The sequence below is a fragment of the Haemorhous mexicanus genome, chromosome 1 (genome assembly GCF_027477595.1).
Source record: "Haemorhous mexicanus isolate bHaeMex1 chromosome 1, bHaeMex1.pri, whole genome shotgun sequence".
Taxonomy (NCBI): domain Eukaryota; kingdom Metazoa; phylum Chordata; class Aves; order Passeriformes; family Fringillidae; genus Haemorhous; species Haemorhous mexicanus.
In genome coordinates, this window is record NC_082341.1 from 123,332,316 (window position 1) to 123,346,689 (window position 14,374).

The following is a 14,374-nucleotide window of genomic DNA, read 5'->3' on the forward strand; positions in this document are numbered from 1 at the left end:
GTTTTATCAAAGCAATTTCTCCAGAAGTGTTGATTTTTCTTAATTTCCCTAATGAAATCTGACCTACATAGCATCAGTTATTAAAAAAAAGCTAATGTCCAAAAATGCCCCCTAAGAATCAATTTGAGATAATATTGTCAAGAATCATCTGCTTATCCACTTTTTACAGGAAACTTTGAAATGTAAACATGTTCTACACACATACAAAAGACCTGCCGTGACATACAGCAAAGGAGTCACTACAACTGGACATGTGCATTCCTCGCTGTCCAATTTAAGATGAATACACTTCTAAAACCACAAGTAGCTTAAAAGAACGGCAGAACATTTAAGAAGGCACCAGATTTTCTTTAGACATTTAAAAAGGCACCAGTCATGCTTTGCTTAGTTATATTATCCTTTATTATTTTACAATGTATTTCAAAAACTTTTACAGATGCCTTAAACTGTTCTACAAGAGCTGCAATACTGTCATAAAAGCACACCTACAGACCAAATGCACAAACAAACTGTAATACCTACTGGTATTGAACCATTAATATCCAAAGGGTGTAGTCTTTTAGTAAATAGATGTGCAGTAATGCAAATGCAAACAGATGTTAATGCAGAAAAACAAAACTCTGCATTCATGGCTATAGAACAGAGGACTTTTCAAACACATTTGGTACTGTAACATTCTAGACAGCAATATGAAGAGCATTACATATTTAAAGCAATACATGCCCTGAAAAGCCTGTATTTTCAATCTGTGCGTGTAAACCTGAATCAAAAATAAACTAGATATAGTAAAAAACATGAGACATCTAGTCTGCCAACAAGATTTTGGTTTTTTTTTTTCCTTAGAATGACAGTTAACCTGGGTGGGTGAACTCTGACCTGCATTATTATTATTATTATTATTATTTTACATTATCATATTATTAGCATTTCTGTAGTACTATGACAGCCTGTGGGTTTTTATTTATTCCTTGTGCATAGGCACAGGAGAATAACTTTGATGCATTAAATTTTTTTTTCTGAGTCTCCAAGTGGTAAATATGATTCATATTATAGCAAATACATTACCACAAAAAAGCACTGTATAACAACGTTTATAACATGTTTCAAAGTTCTCAGCTGTATTTCTCTGGTGCAACAAAGCAGGGGCACTGCAGCTTTCAAGCACTGTGTATAGAATCCTCTCAGGCACAGTGTTTACTAACAGCTCAGATATATGTTATTCTCTACCTACAGAAGTTTTGCTTTTATTATCACTTCTGCTCACAGGAATTACTAAGACATCTTTAGAATTATACTGTCTGTAAGTTACAGGGCAAAGCCAATTGTTTGCATATGTTTTCAAGCCAAGCTGATGTATTATACTTCATGGGAGTCTCATGAAAGACATTAGGAGGAAACAGTAATTGCGTATCGGGATTGTTAGGGGGAAACAAATAAAAAAAAAAAAGTCAAAATTTACGAGTGTGGCACTATGGCAAAAGAGGCATTCTGTCCTGCTTTATACTTCAAGTTTAAACTTTTAGTTACCATTAAATATTTCCTAACAGTAAACACCATTTCTTAATCAAATATAGTCTACATTCCTCTATTCTCTGCAGGCAGAGCTGCAATGGGTCATCACTACATTAGACCACAGCTTTTTCTGCTAGTCTTCCCAGCTAGCCTAAACAGCAGTCAGTGGTATTTATTAGTTATATATATGTATATATATATAAGTCAGTCACACCCATCATTACAAATATGTTCTAGTTTATTTACTGTACAATGTATGTATACATATTTGTGTTTTTTCAGTCCCTTTTTTCTTAAGCACTCCAATAGTTAAGGGCAGGCTGGGAAAAAAATCAATATACATAAAAGGGTTACACATTTAAAGTCTGTAGTGATTCTAGTTTTAACAGCAAAAGGGGATCCTCGTGCTCATGCTGTGAACACAGCTGGCAAAAACAAAGGCCAAAATAAGAGGCAGACTGTATTTTCCTCTGGAGTCAAAATCTAGAAAATTGAACAAAATGTTAGTTCAAAGGGATGTAGAAATGAAAAGGGAGTTTCATTCAATGTACAACTGGAGCTATTAAGAATTTTCTTTCACAGAGGCCCTGAGACGAGTTGAATGGATTCTCTCTACCATGTGTTTCATGTGAAGTCAAACTTAACTTAAAGCTCTACAGGTATAGCACAAACATTTGGTATATAAGAGTGGACCCATTTTTAAAAAGTGAAGCAATAAAATCTACATGAAAAACTAATGAACAATTTGATTGGAGGCCTCTGTCCTTTGACCCCTGCCCTGTCAGGCTAAACGTCCAATAAAATGTAAAATGCAGCATACATTTGCTTAATCTAAAATTTTCGCGATGATTTATTGCAAATTGCACTTGGCAGTTCACCACACCAATGGAAAACTGGCCCCCTTGTTGGTTCATTCACACAGTCTTTCAACACCAAACACATGTCACCAGTAGAAAGATCTTGATAGAAAGTTTGCTGCTGTGCTGAGCCAACTTGCTGCACCTTCTGGGTGTGACCCAACACGAGACACTGCTTTGTCCTGCTCCTTAGTAGGGCTCTCATCTTCTGGCAAATACTCAGGTAGATCTGTGTTCTGCTCTACTTCCACTGGAGTATCTTGGAACGGAACTAGCACCTGGTAAAACACAACAGATTATGTCAAATGTTGCAACTTAAAAGAATGAATCAAAGTTAAAATATACATGTTCATAATATATGTAATATACATGTTCAGATTGATAGGCATGCACATTGTGAGACTCCTCCCCATTGCCCTATAGAGCAAGGACACAAATGGAACCTCCTATGCTTAGAAGATACACAAGAAAAGCTTTGGCTTAATAGGGAAAAGAAAGTATCAACTAAATACAGACTACCTTTTAGTGTAGTAGTTGTGAAACAAAAGCACATCAGCAACACCAACCAAGAAAACTCACCACTTCCATTGTGACCCTTTTCATATAATCATAATCAATTACAGTACTTTTATCCTTCTTCTGAACAATAATTTCTGTGTAACTGTTCTATGGATTCGTATCCTAACACAGGATATCCTTGAGTCCTCTTGTACTTGATGTGTAACACTCATGCTTAAAAAATTTTGCCTACTATCAGACGTTATGGGCACAGAGGAGCTGATATTGAAGATACAGCTGAGCTGTAACAATTGGTATTTAGAAAGATAGAGATCCTACCTCCTCACCACTTTCACTTTTCACAACTTGCTGTGCCTTCATAACTTTGGTTGATGCTATTGCTGTTGCCAGCGCCTATAAACACACAGAAAAAAGCAAGAGCTCAGTGCAACAGAATGCAATAATGTGAGGATTGGGAGGGTTACAAAGCACTTACCTCTGCTTTTAAATCTGAGCGAATTCGGACCACACACCTTTGAACAGCCATTTGAAAGGTAAAACTAATAACACCTTTAATTTTCAACAAGGCTTCTTCACAAAGATTCCTTCGAGACTGAAAAACAAACAAAGTTCCACAACTAAAAAACATACCATGTGACAATGCTCACTATTAACTGTGTTCCTGTATGCCTCAAAGCACATGGTTACAAACGTGTGCTTGAGTAACTGAAAAACTAAGACTTACATTTTAGTGCACAAGTATTAGACTCTCTTGCCACAAAAGAAAATTTGCTTACACTTTAGAAGTCAAAGAAGGATGGAATCAACTGTAAATAATTAGAGAAAAGTGCTGAAAAGCAAAGAATGTTTTTCTCTGTGTGATCAGCTAAACAGTCCCCTCTGGTTAAGTTCTGATTGACTGAAGTGCTCATTGATGAGTAGTTAGTGTTTAAGTTGCTATTTATCAGACACCTTGGCTCCACACTGACTGAATGCATCAAAGCAGCTGTTGTATCTTTCAGCTGCTTCATCTGTGGCAGCTCACAGACATCATGGCACAGCACAGGCTCAATTCTTATTTTAAAGGGAAAATACTTGGTTGATAACCCATTGAGTGTTACGTTGAAAGCAAGTGACATCACCTACTGTGCTGTAACATTACATTGACCCGTACCAGTTGCATCTGCTACATATTACCTTAGAATGTTCCATTTTTTTTTCCTTTTAATATTTGCACAACATGGTTGCAACGAAAAGAATTAAAGTATATTTGGAGAGACTGCTAGCACAGAAGGGGATAAAAAAAGATGGACTGTATCAGAAATAAACTGACAGCCTTTAAAACAAGTTTAAAATAATTATTCACCTTTTTTTTCTGCAAGTTTTTAAATAATTAGTTATTTAAAAGTATATTTGCATTAGTTACCAAATAATCACTAGTTAGTATTCACATGCACAACAAGCAAATTCTTTTAATCTCTGGAAGAATGAACTGAAGCAGTTTGGGGTTTTTTTTTTTAGCAGTTTGGCATATATATTGAAACACTTCATTTGTGTAAGTTTATGTATTGAAACAGCTAACATTTTTGCGTTTTCCAAAAAATAACTTTGTCAGATAGGCTACCTCTACTATAGAAAGGAAATATTTGATGCAAAGATGATTGGCTGCCTTACTCAAGTGAAAGTTGAAACCTACATCTGGACACAGAAAGCAACACTTTCATAGCTTCCTAGCCTAAAAAAAAAAAATTCATACATGGGTGTATAGTAATTTTATGACAGAATTCAGCTTTTTACTCTTAAGATCCCAGGTGAATCACAGGCACCTCAGTTTAATTCGAAATGAGGCTTTCCATGATCAGAAAACTGGTGAATAATTTCTAATAATTTCTTAAAAGAAAAAAACCTATTAAGGTCCACACAAACTCCGTAAAAAAGCTGGCAGCTTGGCAGAAACCAGCTTTGCTGCACAGACATACTTTGCAAAAGGCGTTTCACAGGCAGGTAGCCACAAACCCAGCAATACACAACTAAACATACTTCTGCATGGTACTCCTGAAGCATGGGCACAGGTAAAATTTCGGTTATTTCCTTACACATCAAACCCTGATTACCATGCTGCTCACAAATACTACTATAATGAACAGACTAGAAAACTGACTGAGGGGCATGCCACGAACTCCTGAGTTACTGCCTTGTTTTCTACCTTTATCTCCAAATTTGATTATTAGATCTTAAAATTAAAACACCACATTAAAGAAAAAACAACCTTTCCCCTCTCTTCCTGAAACAATCAATTATCTACTATTTGAGGTTTCGAAATCCACAAGCATTTGTAGGACCTGAAACCATTCCTGACAGCAGTTTCCATTTACAAATGTAAATGACTGAGAACACAGTGTCTAAAGCTCTGTGTTTACTCACTATGCCTCTTCAAACTCATACATGCAAGCTAATATTCTCTGCTACTTAAGTCAGGAATAAACTATTGAATGAAATTAAATGGCTTTTTTTGCTCTCAAGCTTTAACACCCTCCCAGTCCCAACTTATCATAACACTTAAAACAGCATTACAGGGATGTTTAACTTCTGGTGAGCATCTCTTAACATTTCTTTAATCATCTGATGAAATACAGAGCTACATACACCAGCTATCTCAGCCTGTGCACAGACAGACCTTCCTTTAACAACAAGCTGGTGGGATCTACCTGCAGTTTTGCTCTCTAAAGATGAATGTCCAAATACGCTATGCTTTTTCACAATACCTTTACTTCGGCATTGCAGAGAGAAACTCCACAAATATTGCTAAGTTCCATTTGTAGAAGAAAAAGACATGCTTTTAAGATAGAATTGGACTACAGGCAAAATATCTAAACTCACGAAGTAGAAGAGGATGAAATTTCTTGCTTGGAGATACCTGTAAACAAACAAATCAACTACAGGCTTAAAAACAACAACCTATGGGATTGAATTTAAAAAATTTCACAGAGTAGCAAAGCCAATGGTGTTGACAAAGCACTGCCTTTCTAGATAGAGCAAGTGCTGGAAGGCCAAAACTGTAAAAAATATTTGTATAAAGTGAGCTAGAGCAGCATGTTATTTCTAAAGGAATTAACTACGGTCTTGTGAAAACAGAACAGTGGGTATGCTGTTGGTAAACTGGGCCCGTGTACATGCTTACTTGGCAGAATGTAAAGCAACAAAGCAAAGGATCAGGTTTGATCATTTAAAATGGGTACAAAACTGAAAGATACAGAGTCCGGAGGGCACTTGTGGATAACATGCTTAAACAGCCTACATGCTGTTTGGCAGCCGTAAAAAGGCAAACATGGCCCTGGGGTGTTATCTACAGGGGTATGGTAGATAAATCTGTAGAAGTTATTCTGACATTACATAAAGAAGCAGTGAGACCTCATTAATTCAAATGCCATTCTGGTCACTACAGTAGAAAAGATCTCACAGACAATGAAAAGATGCAGCAAAACCAGCTCAAAGAAAATACGGAATTTCTAAATTAAGAATAGTAAAAAACCTCCCAGTGTCTGAAATCTCTCTTAACTAAAAGGAAACTTTTTTTAGATCAACACACTTATACAACCAGAAGAGTTCCTTAAGTGAAAAATGCTGAAGGCACCTTGTTCACTCTATTCTTTCTTGAAAAACCATCAAGAAAACTTCCTTAAAGCACCTTCTTCAGGTGCTCTGAGTAAGCCCAATTTATGCAAAATTTTTATACATATCTCACGCTTCAAAATACAATCCACAGAAATTGCTGACAATTGATGATGTCACACAAGGAGCCTCACTGGGTTTCTGGGGTTAAAATAAATCTCAGTACAGCATGCCTTATTTACACAAACTCTGAAGGTTTCCTTACCGAATCATCAAGGCCATCTATATGCAAAACCACTGTCTTGGCACGCTTATTTGTGCTGCCGAGGAAAAACTGTGCTTTCCGCCGACGATAATTCATCTCATTCACATTGTCCATGTCTGACATGTTGGAAGACTGAAGGACATCATAGACTTCAGAAGCCAGAAGTTTAGTCTCTCCTGGTGTAGTGGTCCTTAAAGAAAAAAAGGGACTAAGATTTCCACATATTTGTTTTCACGTTAGTAATGTAAAAAGCTATTGATTACATCCTTGCAACAGGAATATTCCATGGGTACAGTCAAGATGTGGCAAAAATGTTACGTGGGGGGAGCAGAAATTGGGTAAAACTATTTTCTTTTCCTGATTCCAAATTTCTCCTGATTCCTTTATGTCAATTTGCTGATTCTATGCTCATTATAAACAAGTTTGTTCTCAAACAACATGAACACAGTTTACATGAGTTTGACAACTACAAGCCAAACATGGTAGTACACGGTCAGTGCTCCAGGGTTACTTTGTGTTGAGTTTTATTTTTTTATAACACAACTTCTACAATTACCTTGTGACATGTTTTGTTTCCCAATTTCCTTGCTACATAATATAAATAATTTCTCTGTAGAACTGGCATCTTTCCCAAAGTTTTCTTCTCCAAAGTTACCCAGCACCAACAGCACAGAAGAAACACAAATTTTCTTGAAGAATCCAAAGGTTATTCCTGATTAGACTAAAATTCATACTTATGGTATGAATTATATTATAGCCTTTTTTTAGATAGAAAAAAGTAGACAATAGACTCAACATATATTGAATTGTTAAGATTTAATTAAACTAATTTTAATCAGGTGCTAATATAAATCTGTTGTCCAAATTCAGTCCTGTTTTAATTATGCTAGTGACTTTAAGCTTTGTGTAGAAACAAAATTATTACTGCATCAACTTGCAATTAATTTTAAAATGATGAATGACAGCTTTGCTGCTTTGTTTAGCAAACACTAAGTAAGTAACAAGTACCTTTAGATTTTTTTTTTTTTTCCATTTGACTTCCTTAATTACCAGACATTAAACACATTTTCCATCCTACCATATGGACAAGAGAGAACACTAAAGCAAGCATGTTAGGAGTTCTCGGCTTGTGGGGGTCTCAGCTAGCCTTTTTTTTTTTTTACTTCTCTGCACTTTGTTTTGAACAGCACCCATTTGGAAAGGAAAATGTCAGTTCTTGAGATAATTCAGTAGATTAACAACATTCAAAAGGAAAAAAAAAAAACACAAGAGAAAAAAGTGGTAATAAGCAAATAACCAAGACCTAGAAAGGGAAAGCATTCCAACATATGTTCAGTTTTAAATACATGCTCATGTTCTGCTTTCCTATACTGAGAAATCACTTATGTTAATTCACAGAAACAAGTGCTGGGAACTCACAAAGATCTCAACTTCATCCTTCCATAATTTCTTAGATAAAATAATAGAACTGATGATAAAGCCATGCAACTGGATGTCCTGAGGTAGTAATAAATCAGCTTTTGCTAAGGTGATAGCTTATCAAGAGATTAACGAATTAACCAACCTATTAGTTTCGCCAATTTCTTTCAACAACAATCCTGTCCATATAAAGTGATTTACAATAGACAAGTTTTATTTTTGGTAAGTTTAAATACAGCTCACTAAGCAAACTATTGAAAATGTCACTATTCCACCTACAGCACCCACTATGCAGTTGGTAAGGGGTTTTGCTTCAAAACAATTGTACTATTGCATCAGATAGGTAAAAAAAGTCAGAAAGACAAGTGAGAAATAAAAGCATCCTTAATACTTGCCTTACATATTATGTGTGTGTATATATATGCATATATATACTAACCTATGCAAAATAAAGAGGATTTAAAGCTGTCACTATGTCAGCAAATATAAAATATTCAAGTGCCTAAAGCAAAAATCAACAGTGATGTTCATATATGTTTTATTCTCCCAACATTACAGTTGGCCCAGTTCTTGAAAACTAATGATCTGCTATTAACTGCATATCTGAAACAACCTGTTGACTTTAAAACACAGAAGTAAATTGGGTCTTACTTGACAGTTATTCCAAGATCTTCCTAAAACAAGTCTATACTGATAAATTTTATGAGCATACACACACATACACACACACACACTCCCAAACAAGATACTCAGATAATTTCCTGTATTTTTCCAAACAGAGTATGTGTTTGGTAAAATACAGAAAATCTACCTACCACTATTTACCACTAAGTTACCCCTATTACCTTAGGAAAAAAAAAAAAAACCAAAGGCAAGACTTCAATCTTATTTAAAGAGAATCAGTAATAAGCAACTGACTGTGTAATAAAAAGCAGTAAGAAATTCAGACACTACACTACAGGGGCAAGAACAATGGCTGCCACTTAGAAATATCAGACTGCAAAACAATCCCAAGTGAAGGTGTACACCAGTTTTACACTGCAGAAACAAAATACTATACTTTCATCAACTCAGTTAAACAAAGATGCCAAAAATCCTGACAAAACCTCCTACAATTTAAAATATACTGGTAAAATGAGTGAATACAAACTTTCAGCAACCTGTTATTCTTTCATTAAAGCAATTTCTGCAACAGCTGTAAAAATAAAAGAAACATTTATATCTTAATATCAGATCAGATAAAAGGAAATTTTGTATGATAAGCATGGTGAAACACTGGCATAGATTGCCCATAGAAACAGTAGATGCCCCATCCCTGGAAACATTCAACATCAAATTGGATAATTCAGTTGCAGATATCCCTGCTCACTGCAGGGCATTTGGACTAAAGGATCTTTAAAGGCCCCTTCCAACCCAAGCTATTCTATGATTCTATGATCTTTCAGGAAAAAAAAAAAAAAAAAAAAAACAACCAACACAAAAAAAAAAAACAAACTATCTGGAAGCAAGTACAATAAACCCTCTTAGCTGCAAAAGCAAGGTGATGTTCAATGGTGAGTCTGTTTCCTTACATACTATATTCCTAATAACATCAAATACAATGAAACTGCACATAAAATGAAACCACAGAACAGTGGAAGTTGTTTTTTAAAAAAAAACAAGCTAAAAGAAAAAAAACCTACTGTAACTCATGGGCTGTGGTTTTTTTGCCTAAAATGAGAATACTTTGAGGGCACTGACACCAGTCCTCTCACCACCTGTGCGTCAGCAGTTTCAGATAACACTGTCCACAGCAGTCTGACCCAGCCTCCTGCCACCATCAGAGCAGCACAAGGGAATTCTTGCTCTCTCCCTCTCCCACTCCAGTATGGCACTTTAGTCACCACTGAAGGTGCAGGTGCATACTATAAATTTACTGTGCAGCTAGAGCTTGTTTGAGAAGAATCAGTCATTGAAAATCTCACCAAGGGACACGGTACAGCCCCCATTGCTGGAGGTTTTCAAGATACAGTTGGACAGGACACATGATGATCTCACCTAGGTCCCCTTTCCCAGGAAAGTTTGGACCAGATCATCTTCTGAAGTCCCTTCCAAGCTGGGTTGTTCTGTGATTCTATGACTAGTGTTCTGCTACCCTGCTAGGGAAATGGAAGCATCTACTTAGAGCAGAGTAACAGTTGGCAAGAGTTGGTTACCATCTCTTTCAGAGGCGGTAACATCTTACATTACTTCAGCAAGATTCAGAAGATGCCTGTCAGAAACCCAAGCCTTTAATTTTCACTGTCTTCCTGAATTCCTGTCATCCTAGATTGCTGCCTGTCCTTCCATCATATTTACCCAAAACTGGCTGTGTAAGAAATATGAACACAGAATCCAAGTGACAGGTGCTGTATCTGTCATAAGAGGATACAAGAAATAGTTCTCATTTTCTACACTATTATTAGAAATCACTTTTTAAACATGGTCCAAGTACTGCAGAGGTTTTATTAGCATGGTAAGATATTTTTTAAGATTTTTGCTAACCTTAAAGGACATGAAAACAAATGGCTACAACTCCAAAGGTATATGGGATGTGGGCAGCATATGGATGCTAGGAAAGAATGTGTAAGCAGTGTACAGCATTATGGCTCTGACTAAAGTAAACACAAAGTATCATAAATTATAACAGAAGGGCATAACAACCTTCCTACCATAGCTTCATCTGATGCAAAGGTAACAGAGACTTAGTTTCTTCCTTTAGAACAAGCACAAAGACTGAGAAAGACTAATATAGTGATTTTCCCCTTTTAGAGAAGGACATAGACATAAATAAATTTATAAATACATACATGGGGGCGTGAGTCTGTAAAAGATAATCTTATCCTTTTTTAAGCTATAATATTTTATGCATATTTTTAAAAATAAACATGTGTACATACTTGTAAATTACATACTAACTCCTGCACCAGAGGAAACATGCAACTGTAAGTCTGCTCAAAGTAGAGCAGAACCTGTGCACAAGCACAGGAACTATTAGTGCCTTTCCTTAGTGGCATCTGTTGTGCTCTAAAGACACATTAGCCAAACATCTAACACACTACAACAGCATTTCATTACTGCGTTGCTACTGAGTTTATAACCTTGACACAGGAGGTTTCCAGATAAAAGAGGGGATTTTTCTTTACCCAAGATTCAATTACATCCCAGACTCTATCGAAAGGAGATTTATGTAATTTAATCCCAGAAGTTTCACTTCTGTAGTAATTCTGCTTTTGGATGTACTTGGTCAGTCTGCCCACTACCCACAATAAAGATGGCAAAGTTAATTGTCCATTTATGAATTTCAAGGCCCTGAAAATATCTGAACCCCTGGGAAGGTGATGGAAAAAATCTGAAGGTGCTCAAGAGGGGTGAGCCCATATTCACAAAGAGAAAGTCATGCCTGAGCACCCCAGGAACCTTCTACAGTGAAACAACTGGCTTCACTAGGACAGGAGAGCAAATGGATACTGTCTGTTGACACTGGCCCTTACACGATCCCCACAGAGAAGCTGATACAGGATGGACTGGCTGACCAGACTGTGATGGGGACTGAAAACTGGCTAGATGGCCAGGCCCAGAAGGTGGTGATCAAGGCCATGAAACCCAACTGGAAGTCAGTATCTAGCAGTGTGCATCAGGGATCAACGCCAGGTCCCATTCTGTTCAGTATCTTCATTAACTATCTGGGGCACAATGTACCCTTAACAAGATGTGCCAATGACACAAAACAGGAAGGAGTGACACATACATCAGACAGCTGTGCCAGAGAGACCGCAACAGGCTGGAGAAATGGGCAAGCAAGCATCTCATCAAGTTCAACAAAGGTAAGTGGAAATTCTTCATATGGGGAAGAATAGCCCATATGAATATGGGCTATTCTTCCCCATATGAATTCTTCATATGGGGAAGAATAGCCCCAGGCACCACTCAGATCGCGCACAATCCCAGAGTGAGCAGCTGGAAAGTAGCTTTGCAAAGAATCTGCTGAACACAAAGATCAGCAACAGCCAGCAAAGTGCTCCTGCAGCAAAGGTTACTGGTTATCCTGGGCTGCATTGGCAGGAGTGCTGCCAGGAGATAAAGGGAGGTGATCCTGCCTCTCATCAGCAGTGGTGAAGCCTCAACTGGAGTACTGTGGCCAGGTCTGGGCACCCCAGTACACAAGATGTATGAACATGCTGCAGAGTCCAGAAAAGGAAGATGATTACAGGTCTGATGAGAGAAAGGAGAGAGATCTGGGATGGTTGAGTCTAGAGAAGGCTCAGGGGGAAGCTTATCAATGTACATAAATACCTGAAGGAGGTGCAAAGAGGACAAAGCCAGGACCAGAGACAAAGGGCACAATCTGAAAAATCAGGAAACACTTTTCCACTGTGAAGGTGATTGAGCACTGGCAGAAGCTGTCCAGACAGGTTGTAGAGTCTCCATCCTTGGAGATACTCAAAAGCTGCCTGGACATGGTTCCGGGCAATGTGTTTTAGGTGTCTATGCCTGAGTAGATGGGAGCTAGACCCATGACCTGCAGAGGTCCCTTCCAAACTCAATCACCCTGTGAGTCTGTGAACACATATCAAAAAGTCACGAACTAAATTCAAACGGCAACATACATGGAGCACATCCAATTTTACCTACTTGTGGAGCTCTAATCTTTCAGGTTAGGAATATTTTAGAAGATAGGCTTTTATGTAAGTAAAGCAAAAATTTATTGAATTTTCTGCCAACTATTTTCCTTACACATTGTCTTCCATAGAGTTCTGCATGACAGCTTACATAATTCTAATGCATTTGATAGTTAGAGAGACTGATTTCAGAAACTTCTTGCTCTCATATTTAGACTTAGAACAATTTAGGACTGAGCAGTGAATTCTATCTTAAGGCATCATGAACTAAAGGCAAGACTAGATGCAAAAAGGAAGGCATCGTTCTCAAAGCCATTAGAACTTGGCAGTTGGTATTGCTGCTGTTTTCATCTTCACAGAATCATCCCTGAGTGGTTAAGGTTGGAAGAAGAGCCTGATGATCATCTAGTTCCAACTCTCCTGCAGTGGGCAGCAATACTTTCAACTAGACCAGGTTACTCAGAGCTGCAACCAACCTGGCCTTGAACACCTTCAGGAATGGTACATCCACAACTTCCCTAGGCAACCTGCTCCACCTTAGGTTATAGCAAGACCTTATTACACGCAGTCATCACAGAAAAGCTACACCTTATAATAACAATTTAGAAACTTTCAATACAAAACTTAAAAATCCAATAGTTCACTGGTTCAAACATGACACTGACTTCAGGAGCACCCAGGTCTCTCACTCAAAATATATAATTTCTTTGTAATTCTACTTAGTGCAGTAACTGTGTTCAGTAAATAAGAGTATAAAGCCAAAGATGAGATCACACAGGCAAACTAAAGAAATATTTTAATCTCAAGTAACTTCACAACATAGATCAAAAAGTCAGTGAATATATATATAAGCTCACTCAGTTTACACTGTTACTCTCTGAATCTGATGTAGCTCAAGAGTATTCAATTTGTAATTTATGGACCAATTTCAGCCTTGTACTGATGGGCCTGTTTTCCCCAGGGTTAATCGTGAGCAAGAGAACCAAAGACAGACAGAGAGACCATTCTCAGCTTCTAGATTGAGAACTGGGCATCACTTGCATCTCAAGGCTGACCTGTGAGGCTGTCCTGTGCAGAGCCAGGAGCTAAACTCGATGGTCCTTGTGGACCCCTTTCAACTGAGGATGTTTTACGATTCTCAGGATACATAGAAAAGAACTAAAGCTCATTCCCCTCCTCATGGAGAAGAGCTACAGCTCATCAAAAACTGAGAAACCTCTGTGAGAAAAGGGCAACCAGAGGTAGCCTCTATGAGAGAGCTCACGGCCCAGAACTCTGTTAAGATCCAAGCAAGGAAATTGATACAGGAGAATGGTACATTTGCAGTACACCACTTACATAACAACACTTTTCACATAGAGAGTGTCTGCACTATATATATTTTCAGTTAGCATGGCCCCATAAGTAAGGGACATGACATATAGCCTTACAAACCATGGACAAAGGCTGTGGTACAGCCAAACAGAAAAGGAGGATGTGCACTGTATGGCTCATCACTGAGCTCTTGCTACGAATACTTGGGAAACCAGCAAAAAGAAAAGAGCAGCTCTGTAAAAACAAAAAGAAAAGTA

General features: G+C 37.6%; 1 protein-coding gene across 2 annotated transcripts in view; it reads right to left on the reverse strand.

Moving 5' to 3' along the window:
• Positions 1 to 379: 379 nt before the first annotated feature.
• The window catches only part of ARMC1 (armadillo repeat containing 1), a 34,134-nt gene continuing 20,139 nt past the window's right edge, over positions 380 to 14,374 (reverse strand). For both annotated transcript variants that reach the window (XM_059861208.1, XM_059861218.1), the window contains exons 4-7: positions 6,745 to 6,934; positions 3,364 to 3,480; positions 3,207 to 3,281; positions 380 to 2,647 (exon numbers count right to left, since the gene is read on the reverse strand). In XM_059861208.1, coding sequence (XP_059717191.1) covers positions 2,456 to 2,647; positions 3,207 to 3,281; positions 3,364 to 3,480; positions 6,745 to 6,934 — 574 coding nt within the window. In that variant the 3' untranslated portion in view covers positions 380 to 2,455. The remainder of the gene's footprint in view (positions 2,648 to 3,206; positions 3,282 to 3,363; positions 3,481 to 6,744; positions 6,935 to 14,374) is intronic.